Source organism: Harpia harpyja, chromosome 1 (genome assembly GCF_026419915.1).
Source record: "Harpia harpyja isolate bHarHar1 chromosome 1, bHarHar1 primary haplotype, whole genome shotgun sequence".
Classification (NCBI taxonomy): Eukaryota; Metazoa; Chordata; class Aves; order Accipitriformes; family Accipitridae; genus Harpia; species Harpia harpyja.
In genome coordinates, this window is record NC_068940.1 from 75,737,495 (window position 1) to 75,764,717 (window position 27,223).

A 27,223-nucleotide genomic window follows, 5' to 3' on the forward strand; every position below is an offset into this window, starting at 1 on the left:
AATAACATTTCCATTGTATTTTACATCTATTTGAACTGAAGGAGAAAATATGCATGTAGAAAAAAATGAAACACTTGTTCTATCAGTTCTAAAACCAAATTTCAACCAGATTTAAACATTAAACTTCTTCCCTAATTCCTTAGTACTCTGTCTTTTGGGGGTTTTGTTTTGATTCTGGGGGTTTTGGCTTTTCTTTGTTTTGGTTTGGTTCTTTAATGATTTAGAGTCAGAAAGCAATATGCCCTTTTAAGGAAGTACAGTATGACAATCCCATTTCTCTTTACTTACTAGCAGGGCTGAAGAGAAAAATCCTGAGTTCCTAATCATCAGTATTGACAGAAACAGTAGCCAGCTTTGTATTTCAAACACATACTTGATACCTATCAGCAAATTATTAGAATATTAATCAGAATAATTTACACCTACTTTGCATCACAGCCAGTAGGTGTGAAATCCAGTTTGTGTTTAGTTCTGAAGATGAAGTTTTTGGTTCGTATCTCAAGGATAGATGGTGGCTGCAGGGGAGTAGCTACTGCAAACAGAGCAAGCTGAGGAGACAATGTAGCACCATCCTTCCCTTTCTTGTTTTGTCCATGGAGAAACTTTAATCGTCCTTGAAAATTCATAGCCTTAGGATGAAGAAAAAGGTAATTGTTATATGTTGGAGATATTTAAGAGTAAGATATTGCTGTTGTTATTAAAAAAAATATGTTTGTTTTTTAAGACCCATCAGATTCAAGCTTTGTAGCATGCCACACACAAAACTTAGCTAACAAGTACAGAATACTGTTGTTATACCCCTGAGCATGTCACTCCGAGATCTACTAATAAACTCACTGGAAAAAGAACTAATGGGAACATTGTTTTGTAAAACTAATTGTAATAGCAAATGCCAACTGGATCTTCTAATACTCTAGTGAATGTGGTATTAAACATACGTACAATTAACATAACATTATTTCTCTTCCATTTCTGTCAGTCATTAGTATAAGGTATGTAAATGTGTACAATTGCAAAATCCTATATAATCAACTCTATTTGTAAGAAGTCACCTAGAGGGTGATAAACCTGTATTTATTCTAAAATCTACAGCATTGACAAACAAAAAATAAATGTATTAAAAAGAGCAAGCACAGACTTTCCCAAGTAAAGGAAAACTATGGTTCTGTTAATTATGACTTATTGCATCTCAAGATACCCAACAGAAAATAATCTTTGTAATGCTTTTTTATCTGCAAATCACATAGTACTTTACAAAAGCAGATTCTTATTCATATTGCACTGAGGAAACAGCCATGAGAAATGAGAGAACTTGCACCTGGTTGTAACAACATGTTGAAGGGGACACATTTGGTGTCTCTAAGTGAAACATACTGGTTCAAGCAGCTCAGACATCTACGGAGACTTCAGAAATTAAGTTGCTGTACGTATTGTAAGGATGATGCAGATTTCCAACTTGCAAGCATATGTGGAAGTTTTTACATAACTCCATACTCACCAGGAACCCAGATGAATTATCCAGGAGGCATCGTAACCTGCAGATGAAATTCCTTTCCATAAAGGAAGAATTCTCTGGAGGAAGTTGGTCTGGGTTATAATAGGTTGCTGGCTGTGAAAAGCCATTATCTCCTACAGGAAAGGATTATTTATAAGGATTATTTTTAGAAGAACACCTAGTGAAGGCTATCTATAACAAATCATCTTCCGTCTCATAAACAAAGCATTAGGTCATGACCCGAGCAAGAACAATGTAAACTGGAAACATCCTCAGAACCTATACTGATTATAACACTAGGTTAAGTATCAGTTCTTCTGATGGAATTATGTTTTACAGGCTATGGTATTAGAAAACAAACTGGATGCAATTTATTTTTTTTTAAGTGGTGCTTTTTGGTGTTTTGTTTTGGGTTTTTGGTTGGTTGGTTTTTTAATTTATTCATTATGTTTGTCAACAATCTAGATTCTGAATCAGTTGTAGAGAGCAAAGTTCTCAGCAGAAAGCACATTTCTGCAATGGCAGGATCTGCAAAAGGCACAGTAACTACAGGAACTGAGTATTCAAACGCTCAGTAGATGGTAGCAGACTGTGAAACTGTTACTTTCCAGACAGCCAGGTGAAAGCTGTAGCAGTAAATAAAAAGAAGCATCTTTAAGGAACCACCACAATAAATCAATGTGAGTACTTTCTCTAATGGATGCACCCCCACACACACTAAATAGTGAAAATATTTCTGGGCTGTGCTGATCAAGAAAACACCACAGTTACCTCTCCAGAGGAACCTGGAGCACTTCTGTTTTGTCGATTTTGTGGTTTGGGGTTTTTGTTGTTGTTGTTGTTTGGTTGGTTTTTTTAATTTTTAAACCAAATAAGACTCCAAAACATGATTGACAACTAGGATAACAACATGATATTCTTCTGCCACTTCAAGACAAGCATTTGCTGCTAAGTGGCATTTAGAAAACAGACTTAAACATTTGGAATATAAAGTAAAACCAGAAGGTAAATCAATAAACTTCTGATAGAATACATATGTTCTGCATGAGACTACATATACAGAGATACCAGAGCATGTCTACTCGCAGCAAATTTAGCAAAATGATATTGTTTGTAATACATATAAAAACCCACAAACTGGTAATTCCCTAGGAATTCATACACACAGAAACCTAAGAAAAAACAGTGTAAAATGTAATTTTAGAGTGCTAAACCCTCTGTAATTTAAAAAAAATAGTCCGTATACTCTGAGAGAACCTATTGCCACACACAGACAGAAGAAGAATACAGATTTTAAGGAAGAACCCATATTGACCTTCCAGACTTGGAGATGAAGCCAGGGAGAGCATGTCACTTAATCACACACCACATTATGTTCTCTGGAACATAATTTTGTCTCTTGGACAGCTGGAAAAACTTACAGATAGGCTAGGTGGTTTGTACAATGGCAAATCAAACCCAAAGGAAAACAAACCAAAAGCTAGTTCAATTTAATCTCCTATTAATCGAAGGGACTGAACTGGAGTCAAATCAGATTGCTGATGGCTCACCAAGAGGCCTTGCAACCTAAGGCCATATAAAACCAACAAGAATGCCAAGTTATCCTGCTTTTCAGATAAAATCAGGAGATACCTTTTTTTTTTTTCCTAAAAGAACTGCTATGCAAGGTCAATTTTTGCTGAACAAACTTCCAGGTATGGAGAAAAAGAAAAAGGGCCCTAGCTGATAATGTGTATGAAAAGGGATAACCTGAAATTACAGCCATCTACAGTTCTGCAGATTTTCATACACAGTATGGTGGCCAAAGCCACCATTATGAGCCTATCCCACAGGTACAGAAACTCAGATACTTGTAGTCCAAGATAGTTACGACCTAAATTTGATATTAGAAAATAAAAAATTCCCACACTTGCCATATGGATGGTTCTCAACAGACAAAAGCAAACTTACTTCCTTACTTCCTACTGCTGCAGATTTTTTTTTTTTAATTGCCTAATTGCTGGTGAGAATTTTCAAGACTTCTGAAGTACTGTTTCTTCACGAGGTGCTGAAATGGGTGAGATGCTCTCTGAAGAAGCAATGATTATGAAGAAAGGCTATCAAAAGAAACAGCTTGCAAATCCCAACTCATCTTTCAAAAATGCCAAATCTGACATCCTTGAGAATCCCTGCATATATATTACTTGAGGTCTCCTCAAAACGGTTAATATGCTGCATATATCAACATTCGCGTTTCACAAGTATCAGCACCGAGGAAGCCACTAGAATACTTTTTTTTTTTTTCCCCCAAGCAATCCCAATATTTGTGTTCCTTTTCTATTGCCACAACTTTATTCCTGCAAGACCAGCTACTACTGAGAAAGGTACTGGCTAGCAAGGCCAAAAGAAAATTGATATCAACAGTTGGCTACTGTCAGGAAAAGAGCTGACTGGAATTGCTGCTGGCCAGGCAGGAGCATACTGAGAACACCGAGTAGTTTAGAGTGCCTTAAAGGCTCTATGTGTGTTCAGTTGATTCTTTCATGGAGATTAAATGAGACTATGGGCATCTTCTTGGAGGGGATGTAGGGAAGGACTTTAATCATCAGTAGCAGACTCCGTGAAGGGCTCTGATTAAGTCCTCCAACTCAGATAAATCTTCTGGCTGAGGAGTGCCTACCAGCTGTAGCTCTAGTATCCAATAAGCAGTGCAAGGCTTTCTGCTGGCATCCTTGGCACTGGTGAGCATGTCCTTCAGCATTTCTGCCACAGGAGCAACTTAGTGTTATTCTTTTGGTAAATACAGAGCTGGAATTTGAATGCAGGTATCTTATCTGGGTTCTTTCAAGTGTCTGTCAACTTCCCTAGTAAAACAGGCAGTTCCCAAGAGTGAACAAGGCTTTGGTGGAAGAAGCAACACCGTCTGTAGCTCATGAGAGGAGTGGAACAGAACTCAAAACTGGATGGAATGGGCCTCAAGCCCAAGCCTCCTACATCTGTGAAAGGAATACTGCTGTACTTTCCCAGGTAGACAGGAGGCAGAGAGGTTTTAGTGCCAGGATCTTGGAGAAGTGACTCACTGTAAGAAGGCAAAGAGTCTTACAGAGCATCTGCAGTCCCTGGAACAAAACCACCAGTTAACACTACAGGGGTTAGAACCTGTATCCCTCATGAAGGTCACACTGGATCTCATCAACACCATGGAGTGATGTGCAAAACATGCTGTGCATTAAGTCCTTTTCTTTCTCTTTAAGCTCAAAACCATACATGGTTGCATAGCAAGTGAACTTTAAAAGATAATCCAGACTTAAGGCCCTGAAGCAGATATTTGGGACTGAAAAATCAATTTTGCAAACTTCTCTGGGAAGATGACAGGACTGGGAGGAATGTCTGGGAAGCACAGTAACAGCTGAGGAAACCAGTGGTCTAGGGGCATACCAGAGTATTGAGTGAGAAACAACCAGTACAGGCTAACTGAAGAAGAATTAGTTCCCAGACTCAGACTGAAATCTGTGCTTAAGCCTGAGGACAATTATAATATGTCTATAAATATCTACATAATGCCAGCTGAATGTATTAAAAAGGAAATGGATTAAATGAGCAAAAATGGAGGGGATCCTTATTATCACATCATTATCCTTTGTTATAAATTTGAATTCAGTTTAAAAATCCTCAGTGTCCAAAGATCTTACACTACTTGAGGCCCAAAAATAATTAGCAGCTTTTAGTAAGCTAGGAACACAAGGTACGAAACAAACAATTGTTTGTAATCCTGCTCAGCACTTCCTGTCATTCAGTCAAATCTGATGCCAAGTCAACCTGGCATTGTACTTTTCAAACACAACCTTTTGTAAATTCACATGCACTTGCTTAAGTGCTATAGAACACCATTTCACTCTAAAGCAAACAGTAAGCCACCACATAAAAACCTGGTTTCTGAGTGCCAGCAGCTGTTTGCTATACCAAATTGACATATTAACTAGTTGTATTGCATGTTTTCAACTGGACTGTGTAGACTGATCCATAGATGATATAACAATGTTGACCACTAAATGAAAAATTGAAATTTACTGAGCTGTGAGCCAAACCAGTAAACATAATTTGCTGGTGTTTATTTCTCTATCAAATCATGGCATTTCCATACTCTGAAATATTAAATATAAAATTGTTAGAGTTTTAAGTCAAGTTGCTTTATGAATGGTAGATTTATTAAAAAATAACATGGATTTTTTCTGGATTAAAAAAATAATCTATAATCAAGTAACTTACAGTAACAGAGAGCTTTACCTACATACTTAAACAACTGTTGTGCAAAATGGAGCATTACAGTTGTCTCAACAGTTTTGTTGTCATTATGAGGCAGGGACATGCTTCCCGTATTACACATAACTAACTGTACCTACATAATCTCTGTTCCCTTATACAAGCAATGTGTTTCTCCTTAGTTGTTTCTCAATATAGCAGGTCACTTCAGCATCAGCCAATAACATGACAATCTGATGCTCTAACAAGCATACTACTTGGTCTTAAAGGCTCATCTATTTCATCTTTTATTTCTCTTCCCCTTTTATTCCCAAGAGAAGTACTGATCTATGTGGCAGCCTGCATATAACCGTGACAGATGTGCAAGTTTTACTCTTTCACGATCAGGAATAGACTATTCCATATATTAACACCATAACTAACACATTCTTAGTCATGGAACGGATTTACCAGCCTGAAGAACTTACAGAAGCTGTCATACCCCATTGTCTGTTGGCCTTCCTAAGCTAATAAATTTGGTGTAGTGATCTGTAACCAGGAGTAGCAGATGTAAAAGAGAGATCATTACTTCAGATAAATCACTTTCTCATTCAAACAGTGATTAAAGATGAGCCATATAATTGAGAGTGAACACAGAAGAATCAAACTTCCTTGTTTCTTATGTCACCAAAAGAAACTGTCCACTTCTAACTGCCCTGTTTGCAACAAAACCACACAGGATTACCTGCTTTGCTATTTACCACAGACATGCAAGACATTCAGTCATTTATGCTCCAAATTAAAGTCTTCCAATTTAAAGCATAATTGGTATTTTAATGGTGCTGTGCTATGAATAGCAATGCTTATTTAAAGTGCAAAAAAATAGTAATTCCCACTGTTGGCTAAACATATCCATAAAATTCAAATAAGTTTAAAAGATGTTCTTCCTTCCTGCGTTCATATAAAAGAATCTAAACTTTTTTGCATACACAAATTAAAAAAAACCCCAACTAATCAGACAGGCAAACACATAAGCTGGCTGCATTCTCACCTTGTACACTCGGTCCAGAATCTGCAGACTGGGCAGGATTTAATGCCCAATGTAGCTGTCGTTGAAACTCAGGTCTGTCTTCTGTGTGAATCAATTCAAATACACTCTGGTGTATAATATCAGACTACATACAAAAGGTAAAAAGGTGGGAAAGAAAGACAATAAGAAACTTATATGACAATATGATATAAGTTGTCTGGTTGACAACACTGTTATGGATATTGCAAAATCCATTTTCCTCAGGGATAAAAACATACATTTGCATGCAAGTGGCAAAGCTTCGCAGAAAAATTTTTAGCAGCACAGGGGAGAATGGCAAAGCTACAACAGCCAGGATCAGTGGTTGAAAGAAATTAAGGGGAAAAAAACCCACCCAAGAAAAGCGTCAGTCAACTAAGAGGAGTTAATTCCCTGTTTTCTGCATGGATCAAAACCCCAACCATTATACAAACAGAAAATATTTAAAATAAAACATAGATCTAAAGAAATTAAGATGAGCTGGCAAAAGCAGAAGCCTAGCTCAAATTTTGCTTTGATGAATTTCATAAAAGAATCAGTATTTTCCAGAACAAATTGCCAGAAATGCTATTTTTTGTAACTTTAAGACTTTACTTCTATATCATGCACTTGATTTATTGGCATTACTATAGAAATTTTATGCCCAATTTGTTTTCCAAGCTTTTTTCTTCATTCCCCAACACTGAAAGAATCTGTAACCCCAGGAATAATAATGTTTTGTTTGAAATATTTTCTTCTACACAAACATTCCCCCATCTCTTATCAGTTAGCTAAAATTGCAGACCAAGCAGAGTTTCCCCCTATTTTTAGACAGCAAATGAATCTATCATCATCCAGTACCCAAAGATATAAATTGATAACTATAACTAAGCTTCTATCATCTTAACATAAACTAATCCCAGGAGTTCTCTAAGAAAGGCAACATGTGCCCACTGGGGCTTGGTCTTTACTACTTTGGTACCTGGCTTGCAAGCCAAAGGAAGTTAGCTATAAGTGATCTGCACCATAAATTGTAAGTAACAAATGCTTGTTTTGAAATAAATAATAAAAAAAGTAAATATGAGCAAGAGAACACTAAAATTCTAAAAATATTACAATCACTTAGTTGATACTTAAAACCTCAAGGCATATGGAGTTAATTTCATATGAAAGGTTTCTATTAAAATAATTCCCTTCCCATTGAATTATGTCTCTCTCAGCATCATAAACCGGGTAACACCACAGTATAAATTTCAAACAGTTGTTCCAGTAAAGACTAATTAAGTGTGAAAATTTCCTATCTTGCCTAACTCAACTTTGGAAATTATATTCCTGTTGTGTTTGGCCTGAGGTCCCATTTTAGCTATGTAAGCTGATAGAAAAGTAATATGGTTTCAGAGTAATCCAACCCAAAGTACCTAACTGATATTTTTATTACACAGACTATCAGACCCTAAATATGAACACTGATGCCCTCTAAAATTAAGCAAAACCTCTGCAAAAAAATAGAGGAAAAAATAAACTTACTTGTTGGAACCCCAAGTAGTCTTGGATAGTAGAAGAGACGTAAAAAACCAGAGCATCAGCTGTAACAACTAATACAAAACCATTTAATGCCTGGGGAGGAAACACACCAATCTGTCAGCTTCAGAGACAAAATTCCAGATAATTATTGTGGCTGTAAGTCTACCTATACCCTAGTCTCCCAATAAAATGCGCAGCATGCAAAAACATATCATTATCTAACAGCACAAACACAAGATTCTTCATTGCGTCTCTACAGGATACATGGCGCAATGAAGAAAACTGCATCTAATGGAAAAAAAAAATTAAAAAAAAAAAAAATTGTTCTCCTGGAAAATTCAGGGGAGCAGCCAAACCCTGTTGATGACTTTTAATTACTCTTGATTGTAGGAGATGAAGGACAGCAGTATGAACAACTATAAGTTTATCTAATATCAACCATAGCTTGCAATGCTTGCACGGCTCAAACCCTCAGTATGCCCAGCTGCCCACAGCACAAGGAGGAGCCATGTCACAAACCCATTCCCAAAATCTGTTCTATTCATAGTGCAGACAGGCCTAAGCGGACAGGAAATCAAGTGATCAAGATCCCCTATATAGTCCAAGAAAACATTTTATAGCATACTTAAAATAGAAAACCTCTGCACAAACGGACTGTTGCAAGTAAACAATGTTTTTGAAGAGATTTCCCCCTTCATGAAGCAGCAGACTAAGTGGCTCCTTACTCAAAGTCATGCAACGGGCATTTATCTGAACTCCCAATCAATATGGTTCATGGCAATTGTTGTGATAGCAAACAGTACATTTGTGACTTGGCAGCTCATCTGAAAGGTGCTGATTTACTTCTATGGATTTCAGTCAAGACTTAACAAAAGGCTGTCTCGAGGGACTGGATTAAGTATATTGTACCACTTAATTTTCTCAGCTGCATTCAAAGTTAAATTTGGCCAGCATACCCAAAACACATTTTTTAAAACTCTTTATTATGCAAAATTATTGTAACAGAGAAAAATGTAAAGTAAGTGAAGATATCCTAGATCTTATTGTAACAACATAATATATTTTTATTATAAATCAGCATCATTCTTCCACAAACATTAACTCCCATAGCCCCACAGTATGGTAACCACCATCGCTGCTTTGCCATATTTTGCAGAGATATGGTTTTACTATTTCTTGTTCTTTTACTAATACGGTCTAATTAAGTTAAGTTAAATATCTGATTAAATGACTGGTCTTTAAATACTGTGAACCACTCCTATTTAATGTGTAGACATCTCTTATCTATTCTCATAAACAGTTGTGAGCTCTATAAAAACTCCTTATGCAAGTTTAGCAAACTTTACCTGAACACAGTATGAGCTAAAAAAAAATTTAATAATAATGTGAAATTAAATAGCATAGCCAATCCAAGAAATCTTGAGTAGTTACATAGAATCTTTGGTTTTGATGAAGTTCACAGTAATTCCAAGGGAGCAGAATGCTGCAATGGCAGGTGCTTTTGCCCTCTGCTGACCTATTCTGCAGGGCATTTCAACTCAAGTGGTTGATAGAAAAAGTCTGCAAGATGCACAGTATCTAATTCTGGCCCACATGTTAAAATTGGTTATTCTGCTCTGTTTCATACAAAGCTATGTACAGCTCCTGTACCTGGAATTCAATCACATTTCACAGTGGCACTGGTACGCAGTTCATCTTAAAACAGGATTGTTACTGCAGAACTCAGATGCCTTCTGTAAGCCAAAAATTCTGTAAAATGCAATTTTTTTTGCCCAAAAATCTAGTGCAACAAACTACCGGAAGTTCCTTAAAACATACAGGTATCCAGGATATACCAATAAATGGGAGATTGGTTCTGATGGAGGTTTTGGCAAAATGCAATCCTAAAATAATTTTCTTTAAAGGCATAATGAAATGTCTCCGTGAGTTTATTATTTTGGACCATTGGAGATAATATTTGTGCTTCTACAAAAATACTTTCAATATTCCTAATGCAAAGGCAATTACAAAACTGTTCATTACTGGTGAGAATTAAGATGTTTTAAAAATTTCTTAGAGGTCTTCCTTTGACTTGCACTTCATATCATAAACTTGCTTAGACTATAATAGATTATGTATCTAAAATAAGAATTTGAAATAATATAAATAATTTTAAAGGAGATATAGCTTAATTTTAGGGAAGGCACATCTATGCATTTGCTCTCTACTTCCACAATATATTGAATTGGTAAGGCAGTTTCTATGTTGGAAATTAAGGACACAATCTTCTGTTTGTTCAGAAACAAGAAAAAATGTCTGATGAACAAATATAAACAATATGGTATATGTTCATACCACCTTTGCAAAAAATAGAGAGAAAAATAAAAAGGAAATGTTCATCATAAGTTATAATTTACAGAAACCTGTGTGACACAAAAGACTTCCAAGCTTAGACAGAAGGGAAGGATTTTACCAAGATCTAAATCTTACTGATGCTCAGTATCTTCCAGAAAATTCCCACTTTCACCACTCATCATTTCCTATATTCCCTAAGAAAACTGTATCTGCATATTCATTCTCATAAATTTTTTTTTATATATAAAATATTTACTAAACAAATTCATTTAAGAAATTCAGGTCATTTACTTACTTCCCAAGCGGGGCAGAATTTACAGTAACAAACAAGTATATCACCCATTTGACTTTCATACTGGAAAGCAGTTTGCTATAGCAGTTCCCTCATATAACTTCCATTCAGAAGTCATAAAAAATAACTAGATTTCACATCAAATAGATGCCTCCAATATAAACCATATACTGTACCTTTTTAGATAATTTCTGTTTAAAAGAAAGCTGTTCACCTGCAGTAACTCCATAACAGTTCTTTGTCATACTTTATTAAGGTTAGAAAACTACATACATGTCCTAGTTTTTTAGTCAGTTAGGAAACAATTTTCAACTAGCATTAGTTTACAATAATTGTTTTGTGGGATTCTTAGAACCTGTTTTCTTTTCTACCCTTTAAACAGTTAAATTAATTTTGTTCTAAGCAAACCATTGGCTCTGACCAATCTAATGATTTGCCACTTCTGATAGATATATCAGTGTGAAACCTGTGTACAAGACAGATTATCAACATATTTCAAATGGAGCTGCAGGTCACAGTAAAATCTATTTTGTGAAACTAATTAGAACATTGGAATACTTATATTAGTCATTTCTTGAGTTTAATCTGGACCTAGTATTATATCATTATATTTCATATGCTTTGACACTCTAGGACATTAAAACAGACTATAAAACAGACTATATAACTTTAAAACCCCACTGTTTTTCATTAATACTTTCCATTAGTTCACATTGCTGAAAGTTATGAAAGTATTTTAAAATTTGTCCTGAACCTATACTATGAACTCTGGGTTCTTTCAAACCATTCAGAAAGCAAGATATTCCAGCAAGCCCAAGGTCTTTTAAAGAGAAATTGGTCTTTTGACAATTAGTTACCAATCTACAGTGGATGACTAACCTATCTGAACTTTATGAAGATTGTTTCTTTATATGAATATCTTTATTAACAATAGATGCAAAGAGATGGGAAAAAACAACTCTAAGAAATGACTCAAAATGTTAAGAGGACTTTGTAGTCTAACACCAGCTCTTCAGTATCACTACTACCACCAAAGTGCAAGAGCTGTATAACATTAACCTAAAGAAAATGAGGAAAGAATTTGACAATAAGAAAACTTCATTTTTTCAATCTCATCAGTGAATAACTGGTATGTTAAATACAATAGAATCTTTTTTTTTTTTTTTTTTTTTAATTTAAATCTTGGTATAATACGTCCACTGCAACACGTACCTGCAGTAAGAGTTCTCCTTCCAGGATCTGCATCCCTTCTCCACATTTTGCTGTCCTACTGTTTTCCTGAATGCCATTTCTTTCTGGTCTTGTAGAGTTAGAAGATTTTAATGCAACTAGAAAAAAGAAAGAAAAGAGTTGAGTGATCTTTGCAAGGCTCACTAAAAATTTATGTGATAATGCGTTATTTTGTGTAAGAAAAAAAATTATATTTCAAAAATGCTCATAAAGTCAATCTAATGAAAGATTTCTGTTTCAGTGTCAGACTTTTTCCTTACCTTTAGAGATAACACCCAAATTTGTCATCCATCTCCTTTCTAAACTATAATACTTTCACAACAGAATCAGTATTATTGAAATCAAACCAAATCTCATTATTTTATTCCTTCTTTTTCTTCTCCTTATTTTCACTATAAGGCTTACTTTTAGTTTGTCTCCCTTGTTAATAAAGGACATTTTTGTTTTCATACAACAACCTCCTATAACCTGATAACGTCTCTGCCTTAAGGTATGACAACACCAACACTTATTCTTATACCATCTAATTTCAGACATCAAACTATGGTACCTCAGATATAAGCTTGCTCTAGACCGAAAGCTCCCTTCAGAGAAAGGAAAGAAAGAAACAGGAACCCTAAATGCATATTACACATTAAAGAAAACAAAGAAAGCCATTTCAAACAAAAAGGGTGGGGTTGTTTTTTCTGCCATAGTTAAATTTTAACCGTTAAAACAATTAAGCAAACTTTCCAATTTTAGATAAAATACTATAACCATGAATCACCATTATTCAGGTCACAAATATATCCAATTGAAAGAAAAAAAAATTACCCAATAAGGGATGAAGAATCAGACCAAATTGCTTCAAAGTACCTGAAAGAGATACTACCTCCCATCTCTGCACCATGTTTTCTAATAAAAAGGACACCATCAAGTAAAACTAGATACTCAAAGATTGTCCATAACTCAGAATTTATCTACTTGCCACATAGTTCTAAAAAGAAAAAAAAAAGTCTCTAAATCTGAAATTAGTCTGAGTGGGTCTGTAGCATCTAAACAGCTTAAAATTACTTGAGTAATTGTAGCTTAAACTTTTACCATAAAGCTAAACACCACCACACCTGCTCCCAACCCCAAAATTTCTAAGCTGCAAACCAAGGGAAATTTATAGAAACAACTGCACTTCCGTAAAATACCAACAGTTTATCTCATAACAATGAGATACTCACTCTAAATTCCAAATGATTTTTCAACCTGCTGAAAGCCTTCATTTTTCAGCTGCTCAGAACTTTAGTCAAGAAACCTGAAGAACTCCTGTTCACTCACTTTTCAACTAGGTTAAATGATATTTTACACCAAGTATATTAACTGAAAGATAAATTATGCCTTTCAGGTTTTTTTAAGCTATTACTGCAGCTAACAACTTTCAAGCCAGACAGTTTTCATTAAAATATCCCTCAAAGGCACCGCAGAGGAAAAACATGTTCTAAAAAGACATTAACTGATTAATCAGTCAGGAATTTATCTGAGGGTTTGCTTTGAAATTAAAACCTTAATACTCTTCTTCCTACCAGATAGTCAAAAAGTCCTGTAATAGGCCACACAGAATTGCAATTGCAAATTCATTTTAAATTCAAACACAGCCTAAGCACTGGTATGGCTATATTCCTCCTAACTTTCAAAGTGTGCAATAGGTACACCTGAAGTTACATAATTTGCTGAATTGGAACCTACACCTTTTGCAGAAATCAGAATGTGGATGGAATCAAGCTGTTGTAAACTGAGACAGATGGAAAATTGCTGACAATCTGTATTAAAAAAAATGGAAAATACAGTGGAAATTACAGCTGTATACATCATCAGGTGTATACAACTCCTCAGAAAAAAAACAAACCAAATTTACCTTGTTCTGACAGATAAATCATAGGCCAGCTAGTGCCTACCAGAAGCCACCCAAGTCACTGGAGTTTCTGCCTCAACACCCATAGGTAAGGCGAAGAGATCACACTACAGGGGACTTCATGTTCTGAGACTTTGGAGATGCATCGCTACATGACAGCTCTAAAACACTCACACGCTTTTAAAGACTAAGTTGGAAAAAGGTTAACTGTTCCATCTATGGAAAGGAAAATTTTTATCATCCCTCTTCTCCATTAATAACAGGGCATCAAAACTGAAGTGCAGATGTTGCTTAGGTAGGTGTGGTCTTCCATTGATTTCATAAAAATTAAATTCCTTTTATTAAATAAAAATTAGATTTTGTTTAGCTGGTACTAGAAAAAGCCAATTTCACAAAAATCAAAAGTCAAATCAGCTAGAAGCACATAGTCGCAACAACAAAATTGGTTTCTTTTTAGGTGGAAGTGATAAAAATATAAATAATAATGTAGAAAAAAAAAGGAAAGATGACCAAATATTTCTATTTAATACTTCTAAAAAGTGAGATATTCACATTTCATGATGAAAGTCCTTTTAGTCCAACAGAGCTAAACAGAAGTGACTGAATATGGATATTTTAGATCAAAAAGGCGTGATAAATTTTACACAAGATTTTAAAAACAGCTTGTTGAATTTCCTGCTAGGGAGATAAGACAATGGAATGGATGATACAGAACTTTGAATAATAAATATTTAAAAGAAAATAATATTAACAAAAAAAAAAAATCAGTATCCAAACCAAGTGTAAACTTTAATAAAAAAAATTATAAATGTAACTTGTAAAGTTTACAATGCTAATACAATTAAGGTATGGTAATTACCAGCCCTGTGTGATTAAACTTCTTTATCAATACTCTTCAAGCAAGCATTAAAAAAAATTGGTAGTAAGAAGTTAAGTAAGAGTAACAGAGACAACACAGGTCCCTGACACTGAGCAACCCCAGCTACCTGGTTGCAAACTTGCAGTGTGTGGTTCAATACAGTCAAGTGGAAGGCTACCAGATCCCAATAACAAGTTGCCTTACAGTATGGGAGGGCCATCTTGTGAAGCAGTAATTTTGGAAAGACTTAGTCACAGCACACAATGCTGTGGCCTCAGAAATACCAGCTAGACGTATAGTAAGAGATGACGATAAGGAGAACTAAAACGCGCAACTCATCCAAAGGTAATATTACAGTCAACATCACCTAGTTTAAAATCAGCCATGAATTCTGCTACTTCTAGTAGTCTATGTTACTCATGTAGTCAGACAAATAATCCCAACAGTTCATTGCTTCATAATCTTTGAATATCTGAATTAAGTACAACTTATTTCAGCCTATCCCCTCTTAATTTTCAGCCACAGGAAATTAAAACATGACTACTCCCACAGAGTAAATAGCAAAAATCTGTATACATACGCTAAAATACATGAAAGACACAAGCAAATTGCTTCTCAGAATTTCCCATTAATAACTTTAAAGCAACAAAAATAAGGCAAAGTTGTTTATACCTGTTAAAAAAAAAAAAAAATCTGCTACACAATTTTAGTAAGAGGGCTAGATTGTAAGCACTTGTTTTCCAGGTAGGTTAATGATTGTCACTTAATCCTATGTCCAGCAACAAGCATCATTTCCATTGCCCAGACTTTCCTGATTTGAAGTAAAAGCTAAATCCCAAAGACAACAAAACTAGATAGTGAACTTCAATAGTTTTTTTCTAGACAGAGAACAACATTATAGTTTCTGGTACATTTGTTTTACAGTTGTGAAATGCTTTAGCACCCAAACCAGCAAATGTGAAAGATAGTCAGTTTTACATTATATCTACAAGGACAAGTTAAATAACGATGGTAACATCAGTGTTTACCAGCTTCTTATCTCTGGTTTTAACTGTTACATTCAGGTGATGAGAGATTTGTACAGAGATGTAGTGTACTTTATTAGGCTAACAGTATGTCTGGAAAAAAGAAAGTAAGTCTGACATACAACTACTTCTTCAGGTCTGGAACAGAATTCAAGCAATTGAGTCCTAACTATTGCCAAAAGCCACCTTTCATTTTAAAACCATGTAAGTATTCATTGAAAAGTTATTTTCAATACCTACAGACAACAGGTATTAAGCAGTCTTTCTTCTTTCCAGGGAATAACATGAGAATGACAGGGAATAGTATGAGAAACTGCTTTGGGATATATCCTAAACTGCATGAGTTATAAGCAGTGTGCTGAATCAACTGATATTACATGATAGATTAATTTCATGAACTATCTGTTGAGATATTCAGAAGTTAATCTAATATGAGGAAAATTATTTAAAAAATCTATCCACCACCTCATTTAATCTCCATGCTATCCCCCAAGAGAGGCCTTAGACCAGGATGAAAAAGGCCTTTTTCACCTTCAAACACTCGATCTCTAGGGTTTCTACTTGGTAGATATGGTAGATATGCTCTCCCCAGCTGCAACCCACAGCAATTGGTGTCCTCTTCCTTCCGAGCTGTCACTCCTGTTCTCAGCGAGAACCTTTGCCATCATTGCCTCACTTCACAGCCAGCTGCTTTGAAGTCCCTTCTCCACTATTTCATCCAGTTCAGCTTGCAAAATCAATGACCATGCAGCCATCTGTAGCTACCAGAGCACTTTCAGCAGGAATCCTGTAAATGGTGATTCCTTACTCTGTTTACCAGAAGTTACAACAGCAGAGAATCGCAAAATTGTCACAGAGCAAGAGCAAATACACTCTACTGACATACTCGAGGGGACACTACCTGTACTAATTGTAGCAAAGTTAATAAAGTAACTGGTGATGCAGAGAATTCAGCATAAGGTATATGTCAGGAACTATCTAGCCAAATTTCTGATGGGCATTCATATAGGAGCCTGATTTAACACACAAATACTTGTCTACTTTACTATTACTTTAAGAAAATAATATTGGCAGTTAAACTTCTTAAAGTAATAGAGAGGCATTCAAAAACTATTCCAGTTCCCGTTTCCATGAAAGAAGGGACACACCTACAATATTTGTACAAATATTCAAAAGGAATATTAGTAAAAATGAAACCTAATAAAAATGCCTTTAACCTGCACGTGACTACTGTCTTATGGAATATTTGGTTGTCTGGTCATAGAACAAGAGATGAGCATTCCTAGCAGTGTATATCAGGACACTGGCAATACTCAACTCAGCCAAACCAAGTTTTATTACACTGTTTTCCTCAAATCTAGAAATGACTTAATTTGAAAAAAAGTGCATTTTTGGAAAGCATCAGAAAGAACAAAATACACAAGAAAAAAAATAAAGGTAATTTTTTCTGTGTTGAGTGAATAAAGAAGTTTTTCTGACGTAAATGAAGAAAATATACCACATTTGCTGGTGCTCAGCCATGGAGTCTGGAGAGATTATTCTCCACTGAAACTTGAGCATTCCCACACCAAATGTCTCATTATTATTAAAGGAGTGAAGAAATGTATGATTAAACAGACTTTCCATCTCAAAATTTGCCTAAACCAGCCATGTGTTATAAGAGTGCTGAATACAAACCGATTCAGTGATTGCTGGCTGAAAAGCTTCACGGAAACCATACCAAGATACTCTGCAGTTAGAACCTTTTCTCTTTCCTACCTCTTCCCCGAAGAAAAAGCATAGCAACAAGTTTTTTGAGGAGTCAGGGTAGCTCACCGCAGAGAGGTGAGAGAAAGGAATATCAAGATGCCAAATTTTAAGTGGGCCTTCTAACATCATACTGAGATACAACAAATTACTTAAATCAGACTGGAGATAATTTTTACTTTTAGGTGAATGATCTGTTCAAGCCTAAAACCGTATTGAAGTTAACACTTGCCTAATACCACAAGTATATCGTTAGCACATCAGTCATGCAGTCCTGGAATTTAATCTTAAAGAGCTTCCCAGAACTGCTTTATATCAAATTTTGGCACAGTTCCCACAATTCAGCCGAACAGGTCAAAGTTTGCAGTCAGAGCCAACTTAGACTGTTTCATAACCTTTTCAGTAGAATTATAAATTCATCTAGTCTGTTCTAGGCTACTTGAAAAAAGAACAGTTCTCATGAGGCGGGTGGTCCTACTCGCTTCAGCAACAAATGCTAGCCTCCAACACAAAGTTCACCAGCCAAAGCAAGACAAGGAGGTCACTACTGAGAAAACAGAGTTTAATATTAAACTCTTGCCTAAATCATTAGTATACGCTAAACTGTTTATACTGGCAAAAGATCCATTTGAGGTGGGAGAAAATATTATATATATCCACGTATCTATATGAAACCTTAGCTACCTCCATTACTTAAGATTATATGAAACATTTTGCACCTGCTATCTCTGACACTATAAAGGGAAAAACATTTATGAAAGTTATTGAGTAACACAAAGAAAACTATGCAATTAATGATTTTTTTAGAAAGATAAAACATGCATTGATTGCATATTTTGTAAATAACTACACTTCTACTAGATAGCATAAACTGTACATTTCATTAATAAAACTTGCTAAGGATTGCTTTGTACTTAGAGATACAAGAGAAAATAAATACAATTTAGAATTACCGTAACTGTATCTCTAAAGTTTTAGTTATGTTACACAAAGAGGTAAGATAGACTTCTGTGTAGGCTGCATGTACAAGTAAAACATGCTATATATGGGAAAAAAGAGTTTTGACTGTATTTTGCATACTTAAGTTTTGCATTTCCTATCCCTTCATATATGAATTCTGAATAATTTTCATGACAGCTTTATATTGTTTATTTATATCCTATTAAAAGCTGAGCAAGTATTTATACTAAAGTACTAAAAAAAAAAATGAAAAGAAAAAGCAACATATGGTAGACACATCCTTGTTTCTAATATTGACAAGTTTTTAATATTGAAGAGTTCCATGTTTTCATTTTTTAATTCCAATATCTTGGCCTCCAATTATTCTTCCATCTATTAACAATTAAATCTGAAAGCTGTGATATGCAGCAGCCTTTTTATTTCTTACATGTCTGAAGAAGAAACAATTTAAGGGCAGTCTTCCTTGTAAGCTGTATTACAACTTACAATACAGCTTGTAAATTACAGTAAACTGTGGATGAATGGATGTATAAAAACATGTATTTTCCATTACTATCAGAACACCAAATGTAAATACATTAATAAAAATGTAAAAAATACATCACTATTCTGACACAGTCCAGAGCAATATACATAGAAAACAATTTACAAAACTAGTTATGGAAGTTGAATAACCAGATTTTGTACACATAAGCAAAATGAAGGTGAAATTGTACATTTGGGAATGACTAGTAACAAAGGATACCTTTTTCCTCTTAAGCATGTGAATGACTGAATATGCCAAATTATGACAATACTGGAATTGCTTTTAAAGAGTATACTTTTAAAGCAGAAAAATAGCAATAAAACTTATGCAGGAGCTGCCTATATTTTGATATCTTCATAACAAAAGCCAAACAAAGGTTAAAAAAACTAGTAACAAACAACCTTCAACCTCAGAGGATATGGTGCTTTGATTCATGAGCGTATTTTCAGCTAATACTGAGACATATAAACATGTTTACACATTTAGGAAAAGCAACTGAAAGAACCTATGAGCCATGGGAGACAGGTATTTCTTGACTTGGCCTCAAAGAAATTATTCATGGTTCAAGAGAGCAAAAATGCCATGAAGCAGCTATCACAAGAGGATAAATCATACCACCATGAATGCTTTCAAAGAAGTATTAGTAGGTTATGGCTGGTGAGGGAAGAAAAAAAGAGACTGAGAGGGAATAACACCTACCAGAACAAATTTTAACAAAAGAGATGGAGGGGAAAAAAAAAAAAAAAAAGCCTGAAAAAAATTATTTCCACTAATTAAAAAAGGAGAACAGAACAAGGGTAAAAAGTACATGGTCAGGTTCTTGGAATTTCCTGGGCTTTTGAGAGTCAGTAACTTAACTGCTGTAGAGATACAGATCTCCTGATGTGTACAAATCTCTAGAAATCAAGAATTTCCAGGCATGTGTCTTATTTGCAATGCAGATTTTGTGCCAGTGACTCCAACCAGAACCCCTTGGTTCCACAGACCTGCACTGAACATGACGCAAGTTCTGCGCATGTGCACTCCTCAATTTCCAGTCCTCCAGTACTTTCTAGTTTAACCCAAATTCAGACCAACTAAAATGCAAACTCATCAGCTATACAATCAGACACGGCAGAGAGAGCACAAGTCTACCCAGCTGTGAGAATGTTCAAGTATACAAGAAATTTTCTTTAAGGGAAGAAGAAATGTAGGATTTGCCCCAGAATGCTTAGGCTAGAGAGAAAACAGAAAAAGGAAATTTTCATGTCTAAAAGTAGATGTTTCTGAGGTTTAAAAGTGCCTTAATACAAAAGGTTTCAGTAGAAACTATTAGGAACCTTTAGGGGTTGCCACCAAAGCAACTACTACAAGGCCGTATTTGTTTGCTAGACTAAAGAAAACTATTCATACTCTTGGTATAATCAGGATAAAGAATTTCCAATATTAAGGTTCTATTAAGCATCACCCTTGAATGTTTCACAGACCATGGATGAAAACAGACTTACAAACCAAAAATAAACCAGTGAATATATTGTCAGCATTGGACTGAAATTAGTCAAGGTGCAGCTCCAGAACTTCCCAGGGGCCCACTGTACTTACACTTCAGACATGTCTTCATACATATTTTACACTCAACAACAGAAAAGCGCAGAAGTGGTACACATTACTTTAACTGCTGCAGGAGTCTAAAATATTGTCTTTGTTGCAATCAATATATAACAAATACACACGAGGAATAAAAACAGTACACAACATTTTTCTCAATGCCAAGTACCATGGTTTTTGAATGTGTGGTATTTCAGATTCACCCAACAAAACCCATCTAATTTTAAAATATCCTTGGGCTTCCCCCGCTATATAAAAAAGGTCCAAAGTGCAAAATATTATTTTCCATTTATCTGTGATCAAATACTACACTTAAATAATTTAGCACAAAAGCTATTTTTGGCATAAGGAAGTCTGTTGCTTGCCCTTTCAAAATTGACATGTCTCTGAACTCAGACCAGTGCTACTTGGTTTCCAGGTCTATGGCAAGGATACGTTCCCAATGTTCAGAGTTATAAATCATAAGACGGACAAAAACTTGGCAGGAGTATCACCTTTTTTTCCTACTTAAATTTCAATCAAATGTCACTGGCCAAGACTTAAAAGGAGCTGCGAATTTCCCAGAAATTACATTTCTGGATCACAAGATTATTTATGAGACAGTAAATGAGTTTACTGTTCTACAGGAAAAAAAAAAAACCAAAACCAACAAACCCACAACTTTTTTTTTTTTTTTTAAATATTATTTTGCTGCTTGGTAAAATTTACCAACATTAACAACAAACAAAAGCAGAAAAAAAACCTTTCAAAAAGTTTCAAAACCCTTCTTTACACCTTTTGTTGATAAACCACCTTATCCTGGAATACCATAACATATTTTAATTCCCCTTTCTTTAGTCTGGTTTTGATATGTTATACTTGAACACAGTATGTATTTGAATATGTATCTTCTATAGAAGATGATTTTCATTTAAATTTGTCATTTTTGTCATTAAATGGCATAGCTATAGAAAAGATCATACAAATGCACATCAGCAACTTTTTAAAATGTCTTGAAGTTACACAAGATGAAAAAACAAGTCAGCAACTTATTTGCCATTTTACAGCATGTAAAGTTATGTGTTTACTGAATGACAATTTCAATCATAAAACTCATTTATAATAAAACTAGAACCTATATTTTAATAGGCTGTTGTACTGACAAGCTATTTTTCTGCTAAATATTAAACTACATGAGTAAATACTAAACAGGAGGAAGAAGAAAACCATAAACCCCTTCTTTCTAGCACCTGAAATATGGGAAAGCCTCTATGAAAAAACTCCAGCTCTCCCTGGTATTATTTTTATACTAGCAGAAAGCCTCTTAGAAGAAATGAACCTTAACCTCGCTCTTCTACAGAAAGCTGAATAGGTAACAGCAGGTAACCAGGACAGGAATTAGATCTTACCAAATGACTTTATTTGTAATGGGCTAAATGTATAGTGAATTCCTGAGCCAGAATTTGGACAAGACACTGGGTTTCCACTGTTATTTTGGAGAAAGGTCACAAACTTCATGGTTAAATGTCCTAAAAGAATGATGTTTTAACTGCAACAGTTTCCAAAAGTGACAGCTGTCTTTCCCCACAGCTTCAGTCATGGCAGCCTTTTAAGACAGCAGAACTACATAAATATTAAAATATACCTTAGATACATTACACTGAGTATTAACATACACTCGCTACTGGACAACTAATTTACTAGTCTTTCAGAAAACTAACTGCTCAATTGAGTGGGAAGTGGATGAAGACAGCCACAGTAAAGAGAAAGCAAAAGGCTAGTTTGATTAGTGTATTACCAGGCACAGCTACCAGTTCTCATAAACAGAACCTTTTTTTTCCCTTAAAAATATTTTAACATATGTTTTTAAGATTCAAAATTTAATCTAGAGTTTTACTTATGATTTAAATAATCAGTCCAGTGAAGGCTCTGTTCCCAATAATTCTAAACACTGAAATGATACATCCCTTTCATAGCACAAGCTTTTCAGTAAACCAAAAACTACATTAAATTGTCTCAATATTTTCAATACTTCCATTCTACTGTTAATAAACTGCCTCAGAAATCAAGACAGATACTCAAACAGTATTCATTAAGCATCACCACTTAATTGACCCACAGATACACATAAACAAAGCAAGCTCCTGCCTTGAGAAGATTGCCCTGGAGGGCAACCACACAAACCCAAAAGATGAGCGATAGTACCTCAGACTTCTAATACAAGTTTTCAGTTTCTTGTTGTAGTTTCACACTTTAGAACTACGTGACTTGTGTGGACTTGCAGAGTTTTTTTGGTTGGGGACAGGACTGGTTGGAGGGTTTGGGTTTTTTTGTTTGTTTTCTGTTTGTATTGTGGGGTTTGTTTGTTTTCCAAACTATTTAGAAATACAACTTATTGTGAGACTCTGACAGCACAAAGGACCTTTCTAGAGTTGTGACACTACCTGGCCATGGAGCTGATAAGGTACCCATGATGCATTGTTGCAGCATTCTTGTATCTCTGGAGCTGACAATTCTACATCACAATTTAAAAGGGATTTCAATCTGTTTCCACATAACTTTGTTCCACAGTTCTATAGAAAATATGAGACTTTGCTAGGTGCACAGAAAGAACAGCCCATTTCACCGACTCTGTTTCACACACATTCTTTTCTTGTTTGGGAATTCCATATATTCTTATTTCTAAAGAAACTTTGACATTTGAAAGGCTGTAGGTAAGTAATTACCATTTCCTCTCAAAATGCCTTTTGAAGCGTATTCAACCTTCACTGCAGCTGAAATGCCATTAGAAAGCTAAGCTGGAAGGTGCAATGTCTTAAAGGAGACAAAGCAACATATTCAGTATCTGCTGTAAGAATTTAAGACTTGAGAGGGACATCACCATAGTAAATATCAAGCTAAATCTTAAGAATACTTAGTCCGTCCTCTTTTTTTTTTTTTTTTTTTTTAATTCTAGTAAGGCTTATTTTGCTACTAGAAACCCCCAAATCTCCAGTGTACATTTTATCAGTACATTTTTATCCAGCTTATTCCTATGACCTCCTGTGACACCACCACCCATTAACTTCAACAGCTCTTCTCCCTTCTCAGTGTTACCCTACCCAGTATATTCAAAGACAGCCATCATAATGCCTAGCCTTCATTCTGCCATGCTAAACATGACAAACTCAGTCATCTCCTGTGATATACAGTCTCTAGGCCTCCTCTGCACCTGTTCCAATTATATTTGCAAGAACCTAACCTGATTTTACAAATTGAATGACATCTCTCTCAGATCTTCTACAGCATCTCAGCTGTTTTAAACTGGATTTGATAAATGGAATAACCATGCGTTACGGGAACAGACCAACCCATACTATCTCCAAGACTGCTTCAGGAGACTCCACCGAAATCATCAGAAGGAAGAAACAAAAGACAACTAGTCCAACTTAATGAACAGTCCTCCCCATCACTGTAAGTTCCGCCAGAAAAGCAGGAACAAGAACAACTACGAGTTTATAAAAATACTTTTCATCATTATTTATTAACTGTAGCTACTGAAGTGAAAAACATTCTTAACATTTTAGTAGGTGGTTTGAACAGTTGCTGTCTGGCTCCCAGACTTCTGAAAACAGTTACATAATAGGAAATACTTTTTAACATGTACAATCGTAATAGAGATTGATATGGCTATAGGCCAGAGTACTGTACAACTCAACTCCAGAACACCAGATCCATATAAAGGACCTGATACATGAAATTTGGGGTTCTATACCCAATATACTATTTAGAAACCTCACAGTCTAAATACCATATGTACTTCAGTTTCCTAAGTTTCACCGTAAGCCCCACCATGTATAGCTGCCATACTTCCCTCTGGATGAGAAAGAATGGCTTGGTACCCACTTCACCCTGACCCCAAGCATGGTGCAGAAACTAGGTGTTCTCCTGACTCTCTCCCATACAGCATAAATCCAGGTTCTTCTGACAGCTGGTAGCCCACTAATTCTTTTATATGTCTGGAGAAAATTACATAGTCTTTTCTAACAGTATCAAGATAACCCCCCTCATTCCTCCCTCTGCTACATGTTGTTCCCACTCCTTTCTTCTACTGCAGCAGAAGTAAGTCTTAAAGCTGGGGGTACAGGTAATACCTACTCTTCCTGTTGAAAAATTTCTATCATACAGAGAAGAATGAATAAAGGTTTCCCAAGCCTGAAAGTCAAAATCAGAAAGCAGATTCCCAGCTGAGGCACTGACCACAAAGGACAAGATCCATCCCTGATCCAGTCCCCGCTGAAAGGGTCATTCCACTCTTTTATGGAATGGATGCTTCGTGGGAAATACATAACCTAGTCCAGAAAATTCAGTTTTGGAAGGACTTTAGATCAAGTAAGGTAATTAAGAGAAATCAGAAGTCATTTAACAGGCAGCATACTGAATTAATCTTGACAGCACATTTCTTACGATGTAAAAAGTGAGTTTTTATAGATAAGGCTACAACATCAGTAAGGATATCTGCCCACAGAGTGGACACTGCAATGGAGAATTAGCATTCACTGATTTTGCCCTCCACATAGAAAAGAAACAGAAACAAGCTTAAAGCCAAAATTTGATGGCAGCTTTATTTATAATGAATGTAATAACGTGCATACATTTGCTTGTGAACACCTGCATTATATTAAACTTGTTTTTACAGTTACATAGATTGTTCAGGTTCTTACCAAGATAAATGTACTTTGGTTTCTTTGCTTCAAAATTTCAGTTAGAAGTTTGTGCCATGCCTTTATCAAGTATATTCAGATTCATATTAGAGTAAGCACAAATCAACTCATATTTTAATGGTGCCATCTGTCTTTTTTTTTTTTTTTAAATCTTCTGCCAATACAGCAGAAGATCAAATGAAATAAAATCTAAACATGAGGTTTCACTTACCCTGCCACATGAAATAATGTTCAAGGTGGCAAAGACAGATCTGTTTGATAATTACGTATTTTGTGCTAAATTGTTCCATATGCTTAGAATATTTGGGATTTAGCCAGGAAGAAAAGGCAAAAGCACTTCTGGTAGTTGAGCAGTTCCTCCCCAAAATGTGCATCAAGTTATCTTTGCACAATTGATTCTTAGGTAAAAAGATTTATATTAACTATTTCTGTTCACTGTGTTCACCAGAAAAAAACCCACACAATTCCAGAAATATATAGATTTAGTTTAAAATAGGAGAGAAAATTGTGCAAAAATACTTTGAAATACTCTATTGACAATTTCACTCAATTGACTCCATCTGCTTTACTAGGCCTTTTGAATTAACAACATTTATAAATATATTTCTTTGACAACTGTCATTCATTAATGACAAGATATATTTTTATATAAAACAATCCAGTACAGTTGCAAGTATTCACCATCTGTTTAATCTTTTAATAGAAACTAAGTTTTACTCCCATATTTAAGACATTTGGTTTAGTTCTAAAATTAATCCATCTAATCGAAGATTAGCTTTGATAAAACAGAATGAGAAACTATTATTAGTTTTAATATGTTAGCGAGGGAAATGCAGAGGACGGATTACAAGATGACACGGAGCTCTCCCCAGGATTCAGATGGTGACTGTTACTGATAGGAACCCCACTTCCTTCCTGCATCCCAGGCCTTTTTGCAGGAGGATTCTGAACTCACGAAGACTGTTTTAATTATTGGTTGTAAACTACATCATATTCTGATAGTAATTTTTTTTCAAATATACTGCTGCTATGAAGCATTTTGTAGAAATGAGTACTGATTGATTCTGGGCACAGCTTCATACTATCACCCTGACCTTACAGTACAAAAGAAGCAACAGCAACATGAGAATTTTTGGCAAAAGCTATATTCATCCCCCTTACTGCTTTGCATATCACCATTTCTGTAACAAAACTGCCAATCATAATTTGAGGAATTAATTTTACCTTTTCATGTAAGTTTATAAAAGGAAATAAAAGAATGTTTCTATTTCTCTAACAGAGATGAAAACTTCTTAGAACAGTTTGATAGCACTTGCATACAAACACTTTTTTGATAGTTTATTAACTCTGCAGTTCAGTTTCAGATACCTGCATTCTAAATGAGTATAAAGTTGAATGATCCTCATTCTTATAGCAAAACACAAGTAATAAGATGGAAACAAAGGCAACAGTTCAAAGAATGGAAGGGTTTGATTTGTGAAGGTAAGACAGCCATCAAACACTACCCCAGCTTGCTTTCCCACATGAAAGTGGACATTACTAGCTCTACAACTTGGGTAGCTTTAGCAGGGGACATATTTGCCTTTAAGCTACGACAGTTCACAGTATATGGTGCTCATGTAAAACAAAAACAATAGTGCTTCCTTAATACGGTGAGTAGTAGACCCCTGCAACTCAGCATTCACAGCCACCCGTCTTTAGTCATTGCTGCAAAGCTTAACTGCTAATGCGAGACAGAAGGATGAATAAAGTTTAATAGAACATATTCAGCAACATCAAGTGCAGCCTCCCAAATTTGTAAGCCTCCTTTGC

At 35.3% G+C, this 27,223-nt stretch overlaps 1 protein-coding gene across 1 annotated transcript in view; it reads right to left on the reverse strand.

The window, feature by feature from the left end:
- The window catches only part of AHR (aryl hydrocarbon receptor), a 65,462-nt gene that overhangs the window by 12,231 nt on the left and 26,008 nt on the right, over window positions 1–27,223 (reverse strand). Inside the window, exons 3-7 of the mRNA XM_052800776.1 lie at window positions 12,127–12,242; window positions 8,292–8,381; window positions 6,768–6,891; window positions 1,499–1,629; window positions 427–629 (exon numbers count right to left, since the gene is read on the reverse strand). Of these exons, the coding sequence (XP_052656736.1) occupies window positions 427–629; window positions 1,499–1,629; window positions 6,768–6,891; window positions 8,292–8,381; window positions 12,127–12,242 (664 nt within the window). The remainder of the gene's footprint in view (window positions 1–426; window positions 630–1,498; window positions 1,630–6,767; window positions 6,892–8,291; window positions 8,382–12,126; window positions 12,243–27,223) is intronic.